This window comes from Thermobia domestica, chromosome 16, assembly GCF_964235325.1.
Source record: "Thermobia domestica chromosome 16, izTheDome1.hap1.1, whole genome shotgun sequence".
NCBI lineage: Eukaryota > Metazoa > Arthropoda > Insecta > Zygentoma > Lepismatidae > Thermobia > Thermobia domestica.
The window spans coordinates 109,654,171-109,666,802 of NC_137469.1; the positions used below are offsets into that span (position 1 = coordinate 109,654,171).

Below are 12,632 nucleotides of genomic sequence, written 5' to 3' on the forward strand. Positions count from 1 at the left end.
TTGAATTTTACGAATCTTACAATGTGACCTACGACCTGAATGCGGTGAAAAAATGCTACTTTCTTCCAAACATGTTACGAGATGCGGCTTTGGCGTGGCTTCTGGCATTCACTAGGATTGGTGAATTTTTAAATTTATGTTACAATGACATGGCATAAAGAGGAGAATGCCTGCTATATCTGTTGGGCGTATGGTTTAAGCAAGTTACTGGAAACAAAGTTTGTGCCTGAGCACTGCAAGTTGAACGCATGTCATATATTTAAAGGGAAGCTTGATTTAATCTTGAGTTTTGATAAAACGATGCCTGTTCAACAGCAAATTATTTAATTACTCGTTTATCTGCGTGATATTTGAAAGTTACTTGTAATAAAATTTTACATCTGTAGATATGCAATGTGATTTTCTGCTCCAAGAACAGACGACCGAGTCAGTTGTAAATTATAGGACTTTATTAAAGAGAAAAACAAACAGATATTAGAGTTGAGTTCTCAGAAAGCAATATCAAATTTAGCTAAGTTGTCATTACAAGATAACTTGTTGAATTCTCATTTTCCCTTTCTCCTTTTTCATGGGGAGAAAAACAAGAAGTTTGCAGTTCACAAGATGCGAGAAGAGTTATCGGATGCAAAAGAACACTATGGTCAGCCTACTTCACCTCAGGGAATGAATGAGACAGATGTAGTTCAGATACACATTCTTTCTTCTCAGACATCTTCCTTTCCTACTGTTATAGAAGCAAACAAAACGCAATGTTCGAACATAGACAAAATGACCATTCTTAATCCTAGTAATCGTGATCAAAGAGCAATACGAATAAAAATATTACACACTGCTACGAAAATGCATCAGACTGCAACATGGTACAATCAGCGGCAAAAAACCTGCAACATAATCATGTAAGTTTATTGTGAAATGACGAAGTCTTTTGCTCCAAAATAAGTGTTCACGGGACGACGCCGAGGTTTATACTGGCGTGATTCGTGCCACTTAGACGTTATGTTGATTCCTTGTGCTGTTAGGCGTAGTTTCACAATAAACTTACATTCTCATGTTGCAGGTTTTTTGCAGCGGATTGTACAATCTAAGTCAAGCAAATGAGCGACAGATTTTTAATACTGCAAAATGTTCTGAAAATGGTGGGAGTCGTGGAAGCAGGATTCATCCTACAACAACGCCTATCATTCGAGACCAGATTCTTCCCTGCATCGAAATTCAAATAAGTAAAAAGGATTATAAACCTTTGTTAGATTCTGGCAGTCAGATTTCTATCTACTAGGGAAATACTTCCTCCTAATGTTAAACGTATAAACAGACGAACTATTATTCATGGTGCAACTGGTAATAGTCTCGAAACGAACACCTTAGTGGTATTGAAACTCAAAATTATGGGACAATTTTTTATTCAAACCTTAACAGTCTTTCACAGTTCTTCAGGAATTTGTGTCTTCCATTCGCTTAAGGAACGATTGGATATTTGTCTTCTCCCGTTATATGAGACGTAGACCTGCAGCTTGAGTGGCATACAAACATTTGCTCCCACCGAGAATCGAATCGGAACCTTCTGGTATGCTAACCATTCAAGGATGAAGAAACTTCTATATGCTCAACAATATTCAAGTCGGCAGATGGAGCGGAACAGATGTTGTGAAGTTCATTCTAATATCCCTTAAGCCATGTTTACTGTTCTTTCTCTGTGTTCTCATCGTGAAAGATTCCATTGTTGTTAGATAATAACATCTGCGCCTGATTATCGAAAATATTTACATAGTCTTACTGTCAGTGATTTATCATTCGGAGAGCAATAACACGACCACCGGAATACGAAGAAATTAAGGCTCACACAGAGCCGGAGCCATGACCGGAACATAAATTCCCTTTTGATAATACAGCTTTTGTAGTGGCTAACGTGTGTTCCTTTCCTGCGCGTGGTCCCGGGTTCGATTTCCGGTGAGAAAGCATTAAAATTTTAACGGATTATAGTAGTTCGGATTTCACCTTAAATTGTAGGTCCATGTTTCATACAACTTCGGTGCTGAGATGGGCCGGTAAACTTAAATAAATGAACGAACATAGCATCTTAGGGGGGTCATACATACATAAACCTGGCATGTTGTTGAAAACAGACAAATATGACTTATCGAATCATACTTCTCTCCTGCAATAACAGCGGTCTATGTTTTATATTCTCGGCACAATCTTTTTCACGCTTGCGGGGGCGATCAGAGGTTTTGAATTTCAACCAGACGGCGGATGTTAAGGTTATGCATCTCTCGTCGAATGTGACTGTAGATAGATCTTTCCATCTCCTGACTGAATTCTCAAGTCAGTTGTACCATGTTAGCGCTACGATTCTATGTGACATTCCTTTTCAATGTTAGGCGGTCCCTGTCGCCTGAGTTTGGTTTTCGTCCACTATTTCTCTTCTCTGGTTATGTTGCCGAACGCTTTGGATGTTCACATCACTTTGGACACGTGCTGTTCTCAATACAGTTCACATACTAGTAAACTTCGACTCACTTTATCCAATTAATCGCGCACTCACAATTTGTCCTCTTTGACAATCCTATGTATCTCTCATTTAGCATCTCAAACGTCTGGTCTATTACACACTCGAATCTACTATATTGCCTCGCTTGTTTGTTGAAGTTTGGCGTTCCTTTTCAGCACCGAGGCTATATGAGATGTGAAACTACAGTTTACGGTGGAATCCGAATCACAATAATCTGTCCAAACATTTCAATGCTCTCCCATTCGGAATCGAAACCATGATCACGTGGGCACTATTACCTGTGATATACCTCATCGCGAACTACTTACTACTGCCCAACAGAACACTAGCTCAAGACTATATAATGTATTCCAAATAGCTCCGATCATTTATTAATGAAAGGAGAAAACAACCGATTTAAACTTATTTCTGTACACCAAATCCTCTGTAGGTCTGAATTCAATAACTTACAAATAGTGAAAAAGTGATCTGACTGGACCGGAACTCGAACCCGGGGGCTCCGGCATACCGTGACGATGCGTTAACCACTACGCCACCCAGAACAGCGAACTGTCGTCGAATAGCGAACAGCGGTCTGAGTGGCGTAGTGGTTAACGCATCGGCACAGTATGCCGGAGATCCTGGATTCGGGTCCCGGTCCAGTCAGATCACTTTTTCACTCTTTGTAAGTTATAGCTCCGATCATTGTTTACTGGAGAGGAAAAACCAAAACCAGTCCCATAAACCCCTTTGTGTTACGAACAGGAGTTAAGATTCGTTGGAAACCTTTCGCAACACTCACATAAGAGCCTTATTTAAAATCATACACATTTACACAAACTCATTAAAATAATCATTACTCAAGTGATACTTTTCCAGTACTAGAAATTTGGGGGGAAACGATCGCACCCACCGCTCTAATCCTCTATCAACCATTGACCAAGATAAACTGATCAAGTGTCTACTAGAAGTGCGTACATGTTCCCTACGCGTTCTCTTATCACTAACACTGGAAATCACTTTTCTGGATGAATCTACTGAGCAAAGCATATAATGATGAAAAATACTAGCTATAAGCTCCTTTTCCAAAATATGTTAAATTTGAATTATCGGTCGTTGGCTACAACGTTCAACGGTTTATTTCTGTAGAAAGACAGCTTGATTGATTGATTATGATTTGGGGTCTTTCTTCAGCACCGCGAGTATACGAGACAAGAACTAAACATGAAAATGAGATCCCATCCACTAATTCGGATTTGTGCCCGAAGCAAGCATCTCCTCCGGGATCAAACCCGAGACCACGCGCATCCGTCACCTGGGCACGAAGGGACGAACAACTACAGAGAGACGACCAACGTGAAAAATAAGAATGTATACACTGTAAGTAAAAAGCATCCACCAACTGATAATGATGGAAGTGTCCATCGAAAATTTCGAAATGACTACGAATAATGATGCAGTAAGATAAGCATTCTATTTCCATTAATAGCATTAGTCAGTTGTGTACTCACAATCTGCACTTCGTATTTAACGTGTTTTCTATGTTGGAGCATGCATTATTCATGAATGTGCCAATAATTCTACGATGCCCTGATTCTACATGCTTGGCATTTTTGGAATTTTATATTAATCAGATTCAAAGCGTTTTCCGCATTTTAAAACGGGATGAAACGTCAGACTGAACTATTTAATACAAACTCATAGTATTTTCTAAGTAATAATACACTAAGGTCAATTTTCATGTTTTCGTACTTTCTTCTTTAAATTCCTTGCTTTGCAAATTATGAGATAAACACAGTAATTTCATACAAATCACCTCTAAATACTTCAACAATAATAATCTGAATCCTATTCACTTTCATTTTTCCCCTCTCTCTCTCGGAAGAAGTTTAAAATAACTTAATAATCTCCTATATTATCCTTACAACAGATTCTCCTATCAAAAAAGCCGGAAGGAAAGGACCCATGTTGCTTCCTGATGGACTATCTGGCGTTTTGGGTGATCCTAGCGTCATGGGCTCCATCTTCTATTGTTTAATGATCTGGAAAAAAAAAGTAAATAAATATTGACAACTTTAACATTTAAGAAACAAATGCTGTAATTGTTTAGCAATATCGTTTAGGTTTACTTCAGTGTATCACACCTTTCTTTAAAACATACATACACACACATGATATATAAAGCACTTCATACAGGACACGTAAGTTTGGCCGTCCACTGTACATGTGTTGCGGTTGCCGATCGTTTGTGGACCTTAGTCTTCCGTCAGCAGTAACCAGTTCACCTGTGAGTGTCGTGGTGTGAAAGTGGGGAAGTAAAATGGGCGACCTGACAGACTTCCAAAGAGGCATGATCGTTGGTGCCAGTCTGGTTGGAGCTTCAGTGGCAACAGTAACGAACATTGTCGGGGTATCCAAAGGCACTGTGTCCAATGTCATGAGGGCATATACAATTCATGGGTAAACGTCGTCTGCAAAGCATAACAGTGGTCGAAAGAATCCTGTCAGATAGGGACCGGAGGGCATTAAAACGGATTGTAGCTGCTAAAAAGACAACTGGAATGAAAATTACATCTGAACTCAATTCCGACCTACAGAACCCGGTTTCATCGAAAACAGTGCAACGGGAACTTTATAAAATGAAAATTCATGGCAGGGTTGCTATCGCCAAACCCCTGGTCACAGCAGTAAATGCGAAGAGGCGTATCCAGTGGTGCAAGGACCACACGGCGTGGGCTCATGAGCAGTGGAAACACGTAATGTGGTCCGATAAATCGACCTTCACCTTGTTTCCAACAACCGCTCATGTTTACGTATGGAGAACACCGTCGCAGGCCTATAATACAGACTACTCCCAACTGTAAAGCATGGGGGTGGTTCTGTTACAGTATGGGCAGTGATATCGTGGTTTTCTTCAGGTCCCATCATAGCCCTGCATGGAATGATGGATGCTAAGGCGTATGAGGCCATTTTGGGGGACCAGGTTCAACCCATGGCCCAAATATTGTTCCCTGATGGTGATGGCATCTACCAAGATGATTTGGCACCCTGTCACGCTGCAAAAACTGTGAAATCATGGTTTGATGAGTATGACCAGGAGCTATCACACATCCCCTGGGTCCAACAACAACCAGATCTGAACATCATTAAGCCATTATGGTCTGAGTTAGAAAGGCGTGTTCGGTCTCATTACGCTCGACCAGCATCTCTTAGGAAACTGGAGCATGTTTTGGAGGAACAATAGTACAAAATTCCACACATCACGATTCAGGAGCTGTATATGTCCATTCCACGTCGGATCCAAGCTGTTTTGGACGCAAAAGGAGGCCCCACACCATACTAGGTATGATTTTCCACTGTAACGTAATAGTCCCAATAAATGTTTTTTGTATTTATTTGTAAAAGAAAATATTGTGAGAGCGCAGTGATTAAAATTCTGCACAGAGCGAGAGATAATCTAAAATATGCTGGCCTGTATCTGAAGTGTGCTACCATCTGGTGGGCGATTACGGTACTACAGCGGAGCTAAACCGTGCCGTACCGATTTGCTTTCACTTTGGATTTAACAGGTAAGACGTTGGGTTAGAAAATTACTTGCGTCTAAATTACTTGCGTCCCTCACCCTCGCCATCGAAGCTTGTCCTCGTCCTCGCGCACCCTCGCCCTCGCTGCCGAAACTTGTCCTCGCCCTCGCGCACCCTCGCCGTCGAAGCTTTTCCTCGCCCTCTCTCACCCTCGCCATCGAAGCTTGTCCTCGCCCTCGCCATCGCGATAGGAGTTGTCCATTATCCTCGCTCGCTTTCGCCTTCGTGCTTCAAAACTTTTCCTCGCCCTCATATCATTGAGGACGAGAGTAATTGAGGGTGAGGAGGCCTCGAGAGGGCCTCCTTCGTGAGGATCAGAGCATCAATTATTCAACCTATTTGTTGAATTATTTCCTTATCGTCAGTGGCGGATCCAGGGGGGGGGGCGATCGCTCCCCCCAGAAGAGGGAACTTCTTTATTTTATATATACAAATAAAACGCATCCCAGAGTTTGGAGCTCTTAAAAGTAGCTCTAAGTAGCAGTATTACAACCCACCACCCCCACCAGAAGTCCGTCCTGGATCCGCCCTTGCTTAACATACGTCCTAAAGAAAGGAAACTAAACATATCATCGTATAACTTACTGTGGAACACCTAAAATGGAACAACTGTTACAATGGAGATCTCGGTCGATAGTGACGTTTACATCATTTATCAACAGTATCCAATGCCTTTACTTCAAAATGTTCCTTGAACTACGATGCAAGCATAAGTATTCAGCCACACAAACTGAGGAATTTGAACAAATTCAAAGGGAAAGATCTAAAGAGCTTAATTTTGAAACTCCGTCAGCAAACAAATAAAATACTTCAGAACACTATTGTTGAATTATCACTCGGAAATATATACCCACTCTAACCTATAACATGAATGACTTCATTGATTTGAATGTGAATCTAAGTTAATTGGTATTTTAAAATATAAACTGAAATGTGTCAATGTGCTTGTAAGGTTAATTTAGATGCTCAAATATTGTTAATATTCACCACTAATAGAGATCCATTTGTCCTACCTTAACAATGTTAAAATTTTTAATTTTTTTTTTTTTTTTTTTTCAATAATTGCCATAAATATGAAACTTTGTGATAAGAAACTACCCTAGGAGCCAATTTGTGCACTTTATCACTTTGGTCTTGGTTCATTTTTGGCAGCTATCATTGTTGGAAAGTTTATTTTCAGTAATTCCCACAATTATGAAATGATATCTTTCAAACGTTGTCTCAAGGATTCCTTACACTACAAATACGTAAAGGCAAATGAAAAATGAAATATTTAGTTTAGGATCCCACGATTATGCAAGCTAAATGCTGAAGGAGACAGAAGTGAATGATGAAAGAAATAGTTGAATGAGAATGTGATAGGAAACTGGAGAATCCCCAGAAAACCCACGAACACGATGTTCTCCACCACGAACTTACTTGGACGGGAATCGAACATGCGACTCTTCGAACAAAGGTAATTTCTCTATCGCTGAGCCACCGTTCCTCCCTAAATGGCATGCTCAGAGCTTAGCGCCTCCAGGGGCCTTGGAAAGATTATCGAGCCTAAAATGATTTAGCACTGACTTTATAAATCCACCAATTCAACAATTAATAATGTCGTGCAAACTTTAATACGTGCAAACTTTAAGATTGTAGTAATGAAAGAAAAGATTAAATCTTTAGTTTAGCGCCCCAGAGTTATGTAACTGCTAAAGGAGATAGATGAAATTGCAAGTGAATGATGATGAAGGAAATGGTGGAACGGGAAAGTAAGAGAACAAACCTTTATTTTCTTTAGCACAAATAATTAAATGTGTAGATTAATTGTTTCCAGAAATTTTATTATAATTAGCAATTAAAAACTGAAAGGGCGATCACAAACTTTTCTTGCCCAGGACCTTGCAACAATTTGTTACACGTTGCCATACATCATTAAAACAGGAGTAGAGTGACTGAATTATTTTGCTCTGTGGTTGAAAAATAATAATGCAGAACAGACAATTATTGACTTGAAGAGATAGGATAGTTTAAAAATTCTGACTGGGGAATAAAATCTTCAGTTTTACGTCCTACGATTATCGCAGTCTTGTAGCCAACCTGGAACGAAAGAGATTCAGCCCACTGAAGATTCTTTGCGAATATTATTTCAATGTGAATTTCGAACAAAGATCTAAGCTTACCTTCATCCTTACGTTACGTCAAACAACTAACATATAAGGTGGAAATTATTCAACTTTTTTCATAAGATGTAATCCAGCTGACTAATTAAAATTTTATAAGCTTTATATGTTATATGTTGATTGATTAAATGTTGCACCTGATAATATGTAGTCGTTACTGCTTGTTACATAGTATTAGCGTGTGTAATGGTTGTATGGGGGAGAGGAGTATTTAAACGCTAATATTCTAAAGTGAAATATTTACATAAAAATTAGGGTAATTAAACATTTTCAATAACTCTCTCTTAGACTTCGACTCTGGTTATAGGTCGATTACCGGTGATTACTGAAAGTTAATGATATTGAAATATACAAAGGAAGTTATTATAGTGTCTAGCAAGCATGTCTGCTTTGCAGCAAGTCTCAGGTTCGATTCCCTTGAGTGAAGTTTGAACGCATTATGGTGGTTCGGATCCTACCATAAACTATAGATTCACGTACCATTTAGCATCGGCATCGGTGATGAATTATAAAGGGACATTAACTCTAATACGTCAGAATACAGACAGATCGACTAATTCCCAGATATTCATAAGTAAAACTTATATTTTCCAAAACAGCAAATTACGTTAGTAGAGTGCTATTTTTTTCTAAATATAGATCATGAACGGTTTGAAATTATGTTTATTCTGTTGTGTGAGAACGTTTCTCTATAGTTAGAATTGAGGACATCTTCGAAAGTTCCCCTTCGGGAGGATGAACACTAAGAATCATGAAATTATAGGTGTAAACCTGAATGCAGTTTTACCCACTTATCTCAATAGTAATCTATGTAAATGTAAAGTCACTTGACAGGTCCAAATGTAAGGTCACTTGACCAAAGGCTTAGATAATGTCCCCACAACCTCCACGATGCGGGGCCACCAACTCCAGGGATGTAAAATATATAGAAAATGTTTAGAAAGTAGAGGCTAATAACTAGGGGCTGCAGCGGGCAGGGGCTGTGTTGCAATAATAGACTATCAAAAACTTCCTGCTCAAGTCCTAAAATTTCACACGGCGTACACCATAGTCTTAAAATTTTCACAGAGTTTACTCTAGTCTTAAAAATTTCACAGGTTATATATGCTAGTTTTGAATATAGTACTACACGCCTTGAAGCAGAAAGTATGCGCAAATGACTAAGATTGAGCAATACACCTTCGTATACTCTCGACTACACCCCTGAATATGCTTTTATTTTCTTAGTTTGCTTACATACGTGTGACGAAAATCTGGGAGGAACGCGACCACCCAAGCTCCTCATTACGACGCCCATGGTTAGATAAAGCATAGCCGAATACTTCAGGTAGTTTTGCTTCTTTATTTCTAAGTTTTCCTATGTTTTGCTGACTAAATATCAGTTGTCAGGGAGCTTTAAAACTTTCGATATAGAACCAAATCATTCTATTTTAATATCCTATTTAGCGAAAAAAAAAATAATAATAAAAACGTCGATAATGAAGGGTAACAGATCACAGAAAGAAGCCTACTGGACGCCCAAAATAGTCTCCCTTTTCAAGACTGTGCGCTGCATATTCTTACACTATATTAAAAACGCTTTCAAAGATACCAATCTTAAAAATAAATAAATAAATAAATAAAATAAAATAAAATAAAAAATAAATCTTTAGTTTAACATCCAACGGTTATGCCATCGATGGCTAAAGGAGACTGATGGAATTGCAAGTGAATGATGATGAAAGAATAGGTGGAATGAGAAAACGGGAGGAAACGGGAAAATCCCGAGAAAACCCAAGTATACGCTATCATCCTCCACGAACTCACTTGGCCTGGGATCGAACGAGTGACCCCTGAAACCAGAGATTGGCTGTAGCACTGAGCCAACGTGCTCCCGTCCAATAATACCAATCGTGTTAATCGTTTAATTGCAATAAATATTTTCGTTTTTAGTTTTCAGTATTGACTTAATAGTTTTGTAACTGGGTACTTGGAAAACGGATAGGATTTCAATTAAAAACAGTTTGTGGGCTGGCCTAGATAGTTGCGATCTACACTTAACGTAATTATCTTAGAATGAGATTTTATTTACAAAATTGACAATTCAATTAAACCATTAACAGTAGTGATTTATAAAATAATCCTAATTTAAGATCAATTAAAATTATTGATCAACTAATAACTGACTTTGATGAAGTGGATTACACTAAGTGTTATCAATTTACGGTATCTACAGTACCGTCGAAGCTTTTCCTCGCCCTCGCGCACCCTCACCCCCGCCATCGAAGCTTGTCCTCGCCCTCGCGCACTCTCACCCTCGCCATCGAAGCTTGTCCTCGCCCTCGCCGTCGAAGCTTTTCCTCGCCCTCGCGCACCCTCACCCTCGCCATCGAAGCTTGTCCTCGCGCTCGTGCACCCTCGCCCTCGCGGCCAAAACTTGTCCTCGCCCTCGCGCACCCTCGCCCTCTTCGTCGAAGCTTTTCCTCGCCTCGTGCACCCTCACCCTCGCCATCGAAGCTTGTCCTCGCCCTCGCTGTCGAAGCTTTTCCTCGCCCTCGCGCACCCTCACCCTCGCCCTCGCGCACCCTCACCCTCGCCATCGAAGCTTGTCCTCGCGCTCGTGCACCCTCGCCCTCGCGGCCAAAACTTGTCCTCGCCCTCGCGTCACTGTGGGCGAGGGAACTTGAGGGTGAGGATGCCCTCGAGAGGGCCACACTCGCGAGGGTCAATATCTCTGGTTATAACTAAATGTCTTTTAAATAATATGTAAATGGGAAAGGAGGTTCTACGGTATCATTCCGGCATAAAAAGGCCTCATTTAACTGTATATTTAGTGATATTAACCTTCTAAATTGTGAACCTGTCACGAGGCCATTTGCATATAGATCATTTGTGCTCACTTCTATTTTATTCAAAGTGTTGTTTCTAGTATTGAGTATTCAAGAAATTTATGGTAAGGAATTATTCAAAGAATACATTATCTAAATTACTATTTCGGAATTTCACAAATATGTATTACTTGTTGATAGGCACGACCTCACTGTTTGTTATTCAACGTATTAAATATATATATATTACTTGTTATTAAATATATACTACTTGTATAAATATATATATTACTTGTACTAAATATATATATATTTAATATATATATATTAAATATATTACTTAAATATATATATATATATATTACTTGTTAATAAATTTGTTGATTTTCAAATTCATATTATACTTCACACGATATATACTATATGACCTGTTCTGGCTTCCGTCAAATTTACAGAATTTACTAGAAGCCAAGCATGTTACAACACTTTTGCAAACGTTTTAGATTTTTTTCTCCAACTCCTGTATATTATATATATATATTCGCACTCCTAAGTTCGATAGAATTTTGGTATTGATCCAGCATACCCTCACTTGAAAACAACGAAAAAACTAAAACAATGGTGCTTAGATCCAATGCTCCAACTACGCATACCTAACTGAGTGCATGCTTTCTGCCATACAACAACAATCCTTCGTAGACATAGATTACACATAGAAACTGTATCAACCAGTTCCTTATTAATCCCTAATATTTTTGCACAAGTACTGTGTCCTTCGACCACAGGCGCAAATCCCGGGGGATGAGAGAGATATTTCCCCCCAATATATATATATATATATATATATATATATATATATATATATATATATATATATATATATATATATATATTTAAAGGAGAAACATGATTATTTGTGTCCGACTGCCACAAAGGAAAGTAAGATGAAATTGATGTCCTTTCCTTCATAAATATTTTCAACATCACTAATAAAAAAATGGTCTTAACCGCCCCCTCCCCAATGCTGAAGAGATTTGCGCAGCTGCCTTCGACAGGGGTAGTGCTCTGGAAAGGGTACTGGTTATGGTCAAATCATAAGTGAATGAAGAAGGGACAACTTATCCTTTAAATAAAACCTTATTCCAAGTAGACATCCAAAAAATTCGGCAACTTCCAGACCTGAGAAGTGCTGGATTTTGGATGGTTACATATGCTATATATATTTAAGAGAAAATGACTATCTGTAGAATCCTTTAAAGAAAGAAAAATAAACACAACATTACAAGTAAATTAAAGTTTAATATTTAAAAATTAAATAATACAGCTCCACAAAAGTTTAATTTACTAAATTAAATAATTCCTCAGAGCCACAACGCATCAGAGCCAACAGAGTGGTGAGTCAACGCTGTAAATTTTAAAATATACGATCCAAAATTCTTGCCGGAAATCTGAAGAAACCGGAATACCAACTTGTACTAAAACGCACTTGCTTCTAAGCAGTGTTGGCTGCTTTAAACCAGCTGTTAAAAAAAAAAGTTTAAACCAAAAAACGAAAAATGTTCGTAAAAGTGTAACAATTCGTAAAATCTTG

The 12,632-nt window shown here is 38.8% G+C and overlaps 1 protein-coding gene across 2 annotated transcripts in view; it reads right to left on the reverse strand.

Moving 5' to 3' along the window:
* Positions 1-12,632, reverse strand: part of Nup35 (nucleoporin 35) — a 71,236-nt gene that overhangs the window by 39,687 nt on the left and 18,917 nt on the right. For both annotated transcript variants that reach the window (XM_081742947.1, XM_081742948.1), the window contains exon 2: positions 4,414-4,530. In XM_081742947.1, coding sequence (XP_081599073.1) covers positions 4,414-4,512 — 99 coding nt within the window. In that variant the 5' untranslated portion in view covers positions 4,513-4,530. The remainder of the gene's footprint in view (positions 1-4,413; positions 4,531-12,632) is intronic.